Below are 13,978 nucleotides of genomic sequence, written 5' to 3' on the forward strand. Positions count from 1 at the left end.
TATATTGTCAACGAATTTATTGATCAAAAGATCATAAAAAAGGGAGGGAAGAAACATAATGGTCGAATGTTTGACACTCGTAAATCAAGTATCAATGTTTATGTCTTGTCCACGGAGTGCAGACAAGACAAGTGATGAGCTATATATAGCAGGTCCTAATACACTAAAGTGTAGATAGAAAGGAAAATGCTATATGTAGTGAAAATAATAAGAGCAATGCTATATCTCTAGAAAAATAACATCAAGAATTCTTCAAGAATAAAGAATAGTCAATCACAATGCACTATTTGCCACAATTCAAGGAGGTGTGGCTGAAAAATAGGAAGTGGACAAATAAATCATCCAATTAAAATTTGCCAACTATTTCTTGAAAAATTCTTGAAGCTATTTTTCTTGAGAAGTAGCATTTTCCAAAAAATTCTTATCAGTATCACCACTACTTGGGTAATTTCCACAAATTTAGGGATTTGGTCAACAATAGGTGATATTCAGTTTCCATTAAAACTTACAAATACACGCTCGTGATATTTCTCGATGAATAATTCAGGACATATATCACCGCTGAGATAGAAATGAGGATGGTTACAATTTGGTTGTGTTCGCGAGAAAAGATTCTTGTGCATGTGCATTTAGCTTGTTTCATAATCATGTGAGTTAAATGGCTTCACACATGCATGTGAAGTAACAAACATCCATTTTTTTGCCGTTGCCGATTAGCTAGGATTCCTCTCACTCATGTGACACAATCTCTTATGCCAGAACTTCATTTTTTTTTTAACAAATAGGATCAATTTTTACTCTATTGCAGTCAATTAGAAGCTAAAGCTTACTAGTTTGTTTACATTTCGTTTCTTCTAAAAACAATTCTCTATCATAATCAATTCCGAGAGTTATCTCTCTAGCCATCCAGGAGATTTATACCGGATGTATAGAACAAGGTAAAAAGAGAATTTTATTTTATAAACAAATAGGGATTATTTTGGTTTGAGAACTGGTCGTGGCATTACTAATTCAGTCCCTCCCTTAACCCTACTTTTTCAATCGCTAGAAATCAATGGCTTCTTCCCGCTTTCTCTCCTCCTTCCGCTCTTTCATGGCTGCCATGCCCCGTCGTCTCCTTCCCCGCCCCATAGGTGCTTACCTCACTAAGGCGCCTGAGAAGAAAGATGAAATCGACAACACCTTTGGTCGCCCTCTCAGTAAGTTTGATCTCTTACATCCTACTCGCATGTGGAACCAAGTCTTTAATAAGATGGTGGGTCCGTATATATTTCGGTTTGTGGAACGCGTCTGCGGCATGAGAGAATCGGATGATTCCGTTGTTTTCCGTGTCTATATGTTTGGCCTCGACAAGGAAGATATTAAGCTACATGTGAATAACAATACTTTCACCATCGAAGAAATTGATGCTGTATTTTCTGCATGGTTCGACTTAGCTGGGAAACACTATGACATTCAAAACACCAGAGCCGTGATGAAAAAAAGCGTTCTGAAAGTTGTTATACCCAAGCTGAAGAAGGAAGAGGAAGAAAAGAAAGAAGATGAAACCATTCATGTCAATATCGAATGAACGAATGAATGATCTAGTTAGGTCTTCTGAGACAAACAACAAACAAGTAGTAGTATTTTAGTTATTAATTAGTTATTATTTTAGTTACTATTTTCTATGAGAATTAATTGTTTATGAAAGTCATGGTTTTGGTGCCTACCATAGTGAAACCAAAAAGCATATAACTACTTTTAGCAAATGTTGATCAATGTGTGCCTTTAGATAACTAACTTTTCACTTTGTTATTTTTTCTCTCCTTGAATTTTGTCAATATAACATCATTGAAGCAACTTGTAGTGCATGCACAGTTAATTCTTTCTACAATATTTGTAATTACTGGCTTAAATGCTAAGCCATAAGTGCTTACCTATGAAGCACAAAATATCCTGGTGTCGAGCACGTGTTGGTGTCCAATACCGACACGACACCAACACACAGATTCTATTGCATTATATTATTTTTCCAATTATTATCGATGGCGGCGTGTCTGTATCATGTCAGTGTCTGTATTTGTGCTTCATAGGTTGTTACCCCGTCAAGTCATATATTATTGCCCTTATTTCCTTGTTAATTGTGTTGATCATGAGTGACTGCAGTGAATCCAGTTTGGTTTATGGGCACTTAAAAGGAGAGGGTACAACGCTGGACCATCTTGCCACATGAGATGATCCAAAACTGTTGGGTGGACATCCTCTCCTATCCTTTCAGTCATGTTGAGTGTTCACAGTGGGTTTTGTTTCGTTTTGAAGATAAAAGTCATCTGAGCCACGAGATAAAATAACTTGCGGTTTAGTTGGCTTTAAAATAAAAACCAAATCAAATCAATACGTGGTTTTCGTTGGTTCGGTTGTTGCGGTATTTTACGAGACTACAATTTTTTGTTTGAGAAATGATATTTGTATCTACTTTTTGACAACTTTTGAAACAACTCTCTCTCTCTCTCTCATACTCACATGTGTTTTTATTCTCTCTCTTCTTCTTTCTCTCTCCATTGTTTTTATCCAATAAAAAGAAGGAAAAAGTAGTTGTCACATGAGTTGTACAAAATTGGATGTACAAATATCACTCCTCTTTTTGTTTTTGACATTAAAATCAACTTAAAAAAGTTAAAAACAACTTATTTTCAAATTTGATCCAACCGCACAATTTCATTTTCATTCCATAATATTCCCATCAACATATAGATCAAATTAAAAACATAAGCAACCCTCTTTGGTAATGCAAAAAAACTAAGATATTATCGTTCTCTAAAAGTTCTCATTGAGTTTCTACGATTCAATACAAACATAAATACAAAAGTAAAAGTTGAATCAAATTAAAGCACATAAATACATAGCATAGAAGAAACTTAACAAGAGAAAAAATGTCTTAGTCAAAAAAAAAATTCAAATGATTAATAATCATTAATTTTCAAATGATTATAACATGTCTACTTTCTTGTGTGCGAGACCAAATAGAGGTTCTAAATTCTTGTGTCCATCCAAAAATTACTAGGTATACCATAGTACTGCAACAAGAACCGAATACAAATTCTAGAGCATCCAAATTTACATTATGCGCACACATTTTTTTTTTTTTGAAAGATACATTATGCGCACACATATCACACCAATCACTTGCTGCGGGTCCCAATAGTAAAAAAGTTAAGTTACTTTTATTTATTACTAAAAACAAAAAAAAATTATGATGAACTAATCATAATTCAAAATTATATCTTAAGTAAGTATTGAAATTTGAATTTGACATTTTTTTCTTACAAATTTGAAATTAATTTCAAAAGTATCTTCAAAAGATAAAAAATCATAACAAACAAATAATATATTTATATGATGATTATTAATTTAATTGATTAATATGATATAATAACAATTTTCAAAAGATAAAAAAATGGATAGGGACAGGAAAACAGATTATTAATGTGTTTTTGGTTATTTGGAGGAAAAGAAGATTACACTCGTGTTGTTACTTAAAATAGATCTATACAAAAATTAATAATTAGAGGAAGTATTTTTGAAATTACATGATTATCAATTTACAAAAATATCCTTAAATAAATTTATGTTATGTGATTATTATTAGTATGGTTATGTAAATAATTATATTTTTTTATAATTTAAATACCCATTGAGTAAAAAAATAATAGTTAATGTTGATATGCAAGAGTAAAAAATATATACATGTTTTTTTTTTTTTGAAGAAAAAAATATATACATGTTGATGCATGTAATTTTTTAATACGTCAAATCTATTTATAATTCTGCATGTATCTAGACTTATTGCATGTAATATTACCAAAGTTCTAAAAAAAATATATACATGTTTTTTTTTTTTTGAAGAAAAAAATATATACATGTTGATGCATGTAATTTTTTAATACGTCAAATCTATTTATAATTCTGCATGTATCTAGACTTATTGCATGTAATATTACCAAAGTTCTAAAAAAAATAGTAATATTACCAAAAAAATTGCATGTATCTAGACTTATTGATATAATATATTCGCTCTAAATATACATATATCAAAATAAAAATGATAAATTGATGAAATACATATATTTGTTATTTTTTTGACAACACATCGATTTGTGATTTGAGCATGTTAAATTGAAAACATTCTAACAAATCTTCTTTCAAAGAAGAAAAAGAGCGACCAAAGTTTGATGAAAAAGAAAAATAATATTTCAATGGTTAATGAGCGACAAAACTTTAATGCAAAAGAAAAATTGTTCTGCTAATTGTTGTTTTTCGTCTAACATAAGTACCATCAAATTTTCCATAGGCTTGTTCAACTACGTGAACTTATTTGCTTATTTCTGCATGTGCCACATAAAGGTTAGAACAGTCGGTAAGTATCCAATAGTCTCGGGAGAAAAAAATATCACAATCTTCATCACATTGTTTAGCCGTTGAAAGCATATTCAACGGGATGTTTAATACATGCTTCACATCATTGAGAGTTAACTTTGTGTCATTTCATATCCAAATCAACTTCCCCGAGTCCAACACACTTTCGTGCACCTTCATGAGTCAACTTCACATCACCAAATTCACTTGATGTATATGAGTCGAAAATATCTTTCCTAGAAGTGACATGTAGTGGAGTACAACTATCGATCACCCAACTTGATGTGCTATCAACAATATTAGCAATACAATGTTCTTCGACAGGAAGCACATCATAATCTATCAGATCAGCAATGCCTTCATCCGAATCTTCTTCTTTCTTTTTACCTTTACTTTTGTTTTTATTCTCCTTTTTAGGTTTTATTTGATTCCTGATCTATACAACTCAAAATTGAGATTTGTTTTTTTTGCCATGAAAATCTAAGAGTATGTTTATTTGAGAATTTAATGTTGTTGTTCGAGATTGATGTTTGAGTTACTTTGAAGATTTAGGTTTCTTTGGAGAATTGGATTTTGGAGTCGATGAAAACTTGAAATTTAGATCTATGAGTTTGAGTTTTTGAGTTTTTTTTATGAAGTTCTAGGAATTTAGGTTTTTTTATTTTTTTATAAATCTTTGAGTTTTTGGATTTTTTTTATGTAAAAAAGGATAACAACATTAGAATTTCAAACATAAAAAATCAAATCGAAGAAAAAAATATTAAAAGGACTAACGTTACCATACCAATTAAGTTAAGGGATCAAGTAATTTTTGCCTTATTTTTACTACTTTGTCATTATATACCCCTTTTGTTACTCTTGTTTGGGGGATCATAAATCATTATTATTCCATATTTTTTTTGAAGGGTTTATTATTCCTTTTTTTTTTTGAGTAAATTATTCCATATATATTCTTGACCATACATATGCAAGACATTGAATCATTCAAACTAACCCTCCTTACAAGCATGTAATTTTAAACGGAGTACTTATTTTATTTGTGTAAGATCAAATATCATGGAGAATTGAGGAAATATAAAATATCATGTCAATGGAAATGGATTTTCGCATGTTATATGAGGGTCCATCTGAATATACCATTACAAGCATTTCCTAACCTTTTTTTCAAAGTTCGCCAATCTAGAAAGCTATTACAAATAAATATACAGAAGTCATTAGCATTAGGATGTGCAATCATGAACAATAAATCTCTGTACACCTTTCCGTTTGAAATAGTATCTTAGCTGATCATTGCTAGGAAAAATGTGTTTACTATTATTGGATTTAACCGCCCGCAAATCTATAGCTAAAAACACTATCTCTTCCTTCACCATGCATGTCTTCAAGTCCCAAAACGACACATAGGGCGAAACCAATGAGCCTATTATCATTACACATGTTTAGAGAATCTAAATCAAAGTCACCGTGAATGTACTTTGAGCACTTGAACCAAGTTCTTGATTATTGGTGAGATGAAATTCGAAGATACCCTGATGACCTCTTTGGAATCTGATGAAATTGTAGTCCTTGAACTTGACACTCTCCTAACGGATCGACAATCAAATGCCCACGAATGTTCCAGGAATTGTGGTAGCTGTGGGATACATTGAAGTCTCTTGCAATCAGTTAAATCAAGTGATTTCAAGCTCGAAAGATGAGCAATACTCTCAGGAAGGTTAACAATAACACTTTCATGAAATGACAATTCTCGGAGTGAAGACAATCGACCAATGTCACTTGGAATTTCTGATAACTTGTCACAGCCTGAAAAATCAAGCTTGGAGAGAAAGGTTACAGTACCAATGCTGTTTGGAAGAAGCTCAATATCTTTGCACAAGTTAAAGCTCAAGGTTTGAAGTCAAACTAAATAGTCTAGTTATGAAGGAAGTTCTTTAATTGCTGTTTTTGTTGCGCTAATGAGAGAAGTTTTCGGTATGCGCTCCAAGATCTCTTGAAAGGTCTTAAGCCTTGAACATCCATGCAAGTCAAGTTTTGCCAATTTCAATTTGAAAATGCTGCTGGGAATTGTTTCAAGTGATTTACAGTAGGTAAGGTCCAACTTGCAAGGTTTGCTGTGACTTCCGATGGAAGATGGAATAATCTAAAGCCTTGAGCAATTTTGCAAGCTCAATTCTTCAAGCCCGACCAAATGGTGCAAGGATAAAGGCAGTCCCTTAATCGATGTTTCATCTAATATAAGCATCATCAAATTTTCCATAGGCTCCTCAATTTCTGGGAACATCTCCAAATTTAAGCAACCACAGAGGTAAAATCTTTTGAGAAATTTCAACTTACAAAAAATCCAGCAGCAACGATCTTTGAGAGAAGGCATCCCAGTGAAGAAATCTTAAATCATCTGATAGACTATCAAGAAATGATGGAATGTAAACATTTGAGCCTTGATTTTCGCTGGATTTATAGAACTGCACCAATCTCAGATTACGCATCATTTTGAAAGTTTGGGGATTCAGTTGAACTTGAACTTCTCTGATTTGGCACATGTCAAGGAATATAGATTGCACAACATCCGCCCCCTAAAAGTTAAAGAAACGACTTATTAACAGAAATAAAAGTTAAGTAGAAAATAAACAACCCACAAGTACTTCTAATATGTAATAAAAATATAAAATAAATATGCACAAAAAAAAAAAAGAGACTTAATGCGAACCATGTAACTGTATGCATGCCTTAATTCTTAGCAGATAAGGTGTCACGGAGTGAATAAAGCAAAAGATGAAGCATAAAAGCTTTACCTTGTTCTTTTATAAAACATGGTAAACATCCATAATCGACTTCGTTTTCCAGGACCCTCCCATTTTCAGTATCAGATCGTGCATCACGATTTCACCTTTCAGAATAGATATGAGGCCACAATCAATGAGAACTCTCATTCCAATGGTAGCCGAGAAACCACAGCTATCTAGAATTTGTTTAACAGTATTCATGTCAATGTCATGTCCTCCATAGAAGCAAGCTATGTCAAGAAATATATCCTTCTCCTCATCACAAGCCCATCATAATTTTAAGACACCAAAATTTTTACCTTCAGGATTCTTTTTCAACTTTTCCAAAGCACTTTCCCATTAAGGATGCACAAACCTTTTTCAAGCATACTCCCCTCGATCACATTTATAAGCAAAAACCAACATTTTTAGATTCATTAGATAACTAATGTATCTTGTCTAAATTAAACAAGATATGTTAGTTATCTAATGAATCTAAAAAGGTTGGTTTTTGCTTATAAATGTGATCGGAGGGAATACTTTACTACTTGATGTATCAAATTTTCCGCGCCATACTTAAAGACCCAGAATTCAACACCATTTAGTGCAATCGTTTAAATGTAGATCTCAATGACAAATGGAGGAAATTAAATGTGACAATGATTTCCTGGGTCGAGGCAGAAGAAAGAAAACCTTGCACATGAAAATAGCTACCTCCACCAAAAATTAAAAATAATGATCTCATTCTAGTTGAATATCAAGATTGGACGAGGTTGCAACAAATTCAACAAAAATATCCGAGAAAAGAACAAAAGATTCTCCAAAAGCAGATGATGTCAACGTCTTTTCAAAATAAAAAATTATTGTAACAATGTTAATGTAACAATATTAATTTTCCGATATCATGTCACATCTAAGTTCCTCCTTTCGACATTGAGATTACATTTGAACGATTGCACAAAATGGTGTTGAATCCTAGGTCTTTAAGTACGGCGTGCCAGAGTTGTGACATCAAGTAGTAAAGTAAGCATGAGAAAGTAGTAAGACGAAAGGTAAAGGTAAAGAAAGTTGTGTGGGTGAAGGTGAGAAAGCGAAAGAAGAAAACTCTACCATTCTATTTTTGTGGCTGAAGGCGAAATGTCACGGAAGGTTCCAAGAAAACAATTAGTAGTGTTGCCGTACCATCTGCGGTTTTGATTGGATGGCAATTAATAAAAAAACTCACACTTGCACTAAAAACAAAATTGTCACGATCGAAAAATGTCTTATTAAGAGAAATAAAAGTTAAGTAGAAAATAAACAACCTACAAGTACTTCCAATAAAAGTTTTACCTTGTTGTTTTTTAAAAACATGGTAAACATCCATAATCGACTTCGTTTTTCAGGTAACATTGTTAATAAACAACTTAAAGTCCCACTTTCTGTATAAGATCTTGCATCACAATTTCACCTTTCAGAATAGATATGACGCCATGATCAATGAGAACTCTCATTCCAATGGTAGTAGAGAAACCACAGCTATCTAGAGTTTAATTTGTTTGACAGTATTCATGTCATGTCCTCTATAGAAGCAAGCTATGTCAAGAAATATATCCTTCTCCTCATCACAAGCTCATCATAACTTAATTTTAAGACACCAAAATTTTTACCTTCAGGATGCTTTTTCAACTTTTCCAAAGCACTTACCCGTTAAGGATCCACAAACCTACTACCTGACGTATCAACTTTGGCGCGCCATACTTAAAACCTAGAATTCAACATCATTTTGTGCAATCGATCAAATGTAGATCTCAATAACAAACGGAGGAACTTAAATGCGACAATGAATTCGGGGGTCGAGGAAGAAGAAAGAAAACATTCCATATGAAAAGAAGCACCTCTACCAAAAATTGAAAATAATATCCGATTTTTATAGAATATCAAGTTTGGACAAGGTTGCAACAAATTCAACAAAATATCAGAAAAGAACAAATGATTCTCCAAAAGCAATTGAGAGAAATGATGATTTCAACTTCTTTTCAAAATAAAAATTAATGTAACAATGTTAATGTAACAATATTAATTTTTTTATTTTGAAAGCACGTTGAAATCATCATTTCTCTCCGTAACTTTTGAAGAATCTTTTGTTCTTTTCGTAAATATTTTTGTTGAATTTGTTGTAGCCTCGTTCAATCTTAATATTTAATGAGAATCTAAATCATTATTTTCAATTTTTGGTAGTGGTAGCTTCTTTTCACGTGGAATGTTTTCTTTCTTCTACCTCGACCCATGTCACATCTAAGTTCCTCCCTTCGTCATTGAGATTACAATTGAACAATTGCAAAAAATGGTGTTGAATCCTAGGTCTTTATGTATGGCGTGCCATAGTTGTCACGTCAAGTAGTAAAGTAAGCATGAGAAAGTAGTAAGACGAAAGGTAAATGTAAAGGAAGTTGTGCGGTTGAAGGTGAGAAAGTGAAAGAAGAAAACTGTACCATTTTATTATTGTGGCCGAAGGTGAAATGTCGGGGAAGGTTCCAAGAAAAGAATTAGTGTTGTTGTCGTACCTTCTGCGGTTTTGATTGGATGACAATTGTAAATAAAAAAATCACACTTGCAATGACAACAAAATTGTCACTAGTGAGAAATGACTTATTAACAGAAATAAAAGTTAAGTAGAAAATAAACAACCCACAAGTACTTCCAGTATCAATTTCTCAAAAAAAAAAAAAAAAACTTCCAATATGTAATAAAGACATAAAATAAGTAGAAAAGACTTATCAATTACAATAACAAAATTGTCACGAGCGAGCAAATCATAGACAATCCATGTACCATCATCTTGACAATTTCTGAAGAAATCTTCAACTTGTTCACCTTTTGCACTGTAAAAGACAAAATAATTGGTGGATAACATATGTCAATATTGAAAGAGAAAATCACTCTATTATCATTTGGTATATAGAACAACAAAACTTAATGTGAAGAGACAAGAAGAGAGTTCAGCACAAGAAGTGTGGAAAGACCGGAAGAGGGATACAAAAATACACAAAAAGGGCTAAACAGCCGCATGACCACCTAAAACAACCCCTTCTAAGAAAAAACAAAAACTAAAACACAACTTAGCTAACTCACTTTAAACAAAAACACACACCGAAGACAACCCCAAATAAAAAGCCACATACAAAAACCAAAAAGCACAACAGACCTGTGAGAAACACAAACAAAACAGACCACCAAGTTAAAAGCAAAATAGATATTCCAAGTTAAGAGCAAAATAGATAAAAGTAATTGATGGGAAAAATTTACAGTCGCTATAACTTAAGAGTAAAGGAAGAAGTTTAAATTGCATGAGAAGCAAGAGTGCAGTCTTGTAAAAACGAGGCTAATACAAAAGAGGCAGAGTGTTAGTATATATAGAGAGTGAGGGTTTGATTTGTTTAGTTGTGAAACGCGACCAACAAGATTAGGTCTAGCCGTCACCTCTATCACTTGGGGAAGTCTTATTTGCAATAGGATTAGGTCAAGTAGAAACCCTAATTTTTTTTGTTGAGAGATAGAAACCCTGATTTTGTACAAATATTGATGGCACCGAGCAAGCAAATATCCTCTTTTACTTTGTCACAAATATTTGATCACTATTTTTTTTTTTTTTGTTGAAGGAAAATATTTGATCACTATTTAAACACACAAAATATAAATATTATGTAATTCCTCTCAAAAGAATATTAATTAATTATTTTAAAAAATATATATTTCTTAACTTTTTTCTTTTTATATCTTTTTTCAAATAGGTGTGTTTGTCTAAATTGTGTGTCTAAATAATTGTGACAAATCGAATATTTTCGCTTTTATTTGTATATTTTTAAGAAAATGCTAACATGTGACATAAATTTGAATGTTGAAGACAACAAAAAAAGAACTTTATTTTATAAGGAAAACTTTGGTTAAAAAAAATAAACTTTCGTTTTTCAAATAGATAACATTAATTAGTTTTTCCCTAAAAAAACATTAATTAGCTTTATTGAAAAAGATAAGAGAAATTGAGAAAGGGTATAAGTGAGAAATCATACTCTTAAAATATCAAATCGACAATTATATAGGAAAGCTAAATCCGCAATCAAATGACACTTAAAAAGGAACGGATGGATTATTTGTTAGAGTTACTAAAGAAAGAAGTTTTGTATTGCAAATTGTGCAAAGTTAAAAGTTGTTTTAGAAAAGATAATTATTACTCTGCTCTCTGGCACAAATATCACTTCATGACCCTGTTTTCAGGACACTTGCCGACGATGTAGGGCGGAAAGTGGGTGATGGGTCCTCTGCACTGTTTTCGAGTGATCCTTTGTTAGACGGCGAATCGTTATGTTAGGTTGAGAAGGTTGTATGATTTATTTGAAAATAAATTAGCAACGCTAACAGAGATGAATTCTTTAGGCTGGGAGGCATATGAAGCGGCGTGGTTTTGGAGAAGGAAGTTGTTGGCTTGGGAGGATCAGGTGACGAAGTGTAGTCAATTGTTAAATTATATTGTTTTGCAGGTTGGTGTAGTAGATAGAAGGGTTTGGCGGTTAAATCCATCCACGGACTACTCTGTTAGTAGCACTTATCAATTCTTGGCTACAAACGACTCACGACATTCAAGTAGAAAGTTCTAACAATTTATGGACAAAATAGTTCCTCCCAAAGTTGTTAACATTTTTATTTGGGGGCTTCGTCTTAATCGTATTCCTACCAAGGATAATTTGCTCAACTGTGTACGGGAGGTTGCAGAATGAATGAAGATGTGGATCACTTATTTGTCAAGTGTGGTTTTTTGGTAGAATTTGGTCCTTGATTTTATGAATGATTTGAATTATCACTACAATATTGGTGGTTAAGCTTTAACAGAGGCTTCAAGGAAATTTCTCATGAATAAGTCATCATTGGATTCATTGTCCTACAATTTAAGTGTGAGCAATTATTATCAGTCAAGTCTACGACAATTTGAACAGAACCACCAATTTGGAATCAATTCCAACTAATTCTTCTCTTCAATGCCTTTTCTAAGTGTCCAGAGTTTTCAGAAAACAATAACTAACATCACATACTCTTTCAGTGATTCAATGTACAAGCATTAGCTCAACCATAGCAGGGTGTCAATTCAGCAGCATGATTGAAAACGAAGTAGGATAAATCTCACGAGATAATTACAAAAGGGAGACTCCAATAAAGTTCCTTATGCAAACAAACTGTGTTTAAATTCTGTGTGAAATTAAGTATTGTTTGAGTTTAGTTTTTCATCAAGTTCCCTGTTTTATCATATATAAGACAATTTTAATTGCAAATAAACAAGTTGTCAAAATCGGGACTTTACTTCAGGTCGAAAGAGAATAGCAAAATCGGGACTCGTAAAATCGCAATCAAAATCGAAGGATTTTACTCAAGGACTTTTGTAGAATCGATATAGGAAATTGTAAAATAGCAATCAAAATCGATGGATTTTACCAAAAAAAATAATACTAAATATATATTATAAATGGTTTATAGTCATAAATGACTTAGTTTATAAAATATTGTAAAATCGCAATCAAAATCGGTGGATTTTGCTTATTTTGGGATTTTACTATGGATTTAAGTCGTTGAAGGTGAAGAAAATCGCAAAATCCTGAATTTTAGGATTTAAGTTGGGATTTTGACAACAATGCAAATAAATGCTATCCAAAGCCAAGTTGAACTAAGATTGAAGCAAATCCAATCAACAATTTTGAAGTTTGATGGAACTACATTTTATAATCCAGTGCTTAAGGAAATATTGTAGAGCAAGATTGTTGAACCCGAATTTTTACGTCAACTCATTTTACCTAGGTGGAATTGACTTGTAAAACTCATACAAGTTTGCCTCATATTAAAGTAGCATGCTCATAAACTTGTATCAAACTACTTAAATTACCCCACAAAATCATAAAAACATCCCCACAAAAAAAAAATCAAAAAACAAGAGTTTCTAATGTTTCTAAAGTTATTAAAAGTTAAACCTATCCAAAAAAGCAAAAATTAATATCTACAAAAGTGGGTAAGATCGAGTCAATTTCTTCAGTTTCTGTTCGATTTCAAAGTTTTTTTTTTTTTGCTAATACAATTTCAGAGAGTTTACTATGTATTAACTTCGGTAAAATCAGGTTCAACTCCATTTTTATCCAAATTTGATTTTATAAGCGATTAAACTCAAAATGTATACCTAAATATTTTGAAATCGGAAGATTTTATGAGTTAAAACTCAATTTTAACAACCTAGAGAACGGTTTGGCTGAACCAACAGAGGAAGAAACGTCAAAAGTTGAGGAAAAGTTACTCAATTAAAAAGCTTTATTTATAATAAGTCAATATGAGGAACTACCGGATCTTGAAAAAAATTCCATGCTATAACAACAAAGGAAGCTTGGAAAATTATGCTCAACATATGAAGGAGCAGATCCAATTTAGAAGACAGTTTGAGCTAATTGAACAACGCAAGGATGAAAATATCTGTGAATTTTTTTCAAAAACGGATAAGTTGGTCAATGAAATGAAGAATAATTGTGATAATATAACAGAAAAAGAAGTCATGGAGGAAATATTTATCACTTAATATTATAATTTTATAATTTATTGTACAAATATTAATACACTTCAATTAATCGTGTGTTCCTAACATGTTGTACAATGAAATAGTACAATGTATACACTTAGTACATGATCAATTTATGTAAAAGAAGATGGAAACGAGAAAGAGTTTAAGTACAAGTACTTAGAGACTATGAATCAAAGAAAGAATGAGAATTTTTTCATCAAATTTTTACGAATCAATTATTAACAATCAT

At 32.1% G+C, this 13,978-nt stretch overlaps 1 protein-coding gene and 1 pseudogene across 2 annotated transcripts; one reads left to right on the plus strand and one right to left on the minus strand.

The window, feature by feature from the left end:
* Nucleotides 1-1,054: 1,054 nt before the first annotated feature.
* LOC146934710 (heat shock 22 kDa protein, mitochondrial-like) lies at nt 1,055-1,570 on the plus strand. Its single transcript, XM_085707935.1, has one exon. It carries the CDS (start codon nt 1,055-1,057, stop codon nt 1,568-1,570), a length of 516 nt encoding a protein of 171 aa, XP_085564061.1.
* Nucleotides 1,571-5,173: 3,603 nt separating this feature from the next.
* Nucleotides 5,174-9,168, minus strand: LOC146934711 (disease resistance-like protein DSC1; annotated as a pseudogene). Its single transcript, XR_015007858.1, has 4 exons — nt 8,490-9,168; nt 8,268-8,342; nt 7,188-7,354; nt 5,174-6,968 (listed from the first exon to the last, which is right to left on the minus strand). The product of XR_015007858.1 is annotated as a disease resistance-like protein DSC1 (transcript).
* Between the last annotated feature and the right edge of the window lie 4,810 nt (nt 9,169-13,978).

This window comes from Medicago sativa, chromosome 4, assembly GCF_051527215.1.
Source record: "Medicago sativa cultivar Bolivia chromosome 4, Bolivia_mono, whole genome shotgun sequence".
Lineage (NCBI taxonomy): Eukaryota > Viridiplantae > Streptophyta > Magnoliopsida > Fabales > Fabaceae > Medicago > Medicago sativa.

Excerpts from the sequence above, each read along its gene's own strand:
- LOC146934710 (XM_085707935.1), top strand. The coding sequence starts at position 1,055 with ATGGCTTCTTCCCGCTTTCTCTCCTCCTTCCGCTCTTTCATGGCTGCC.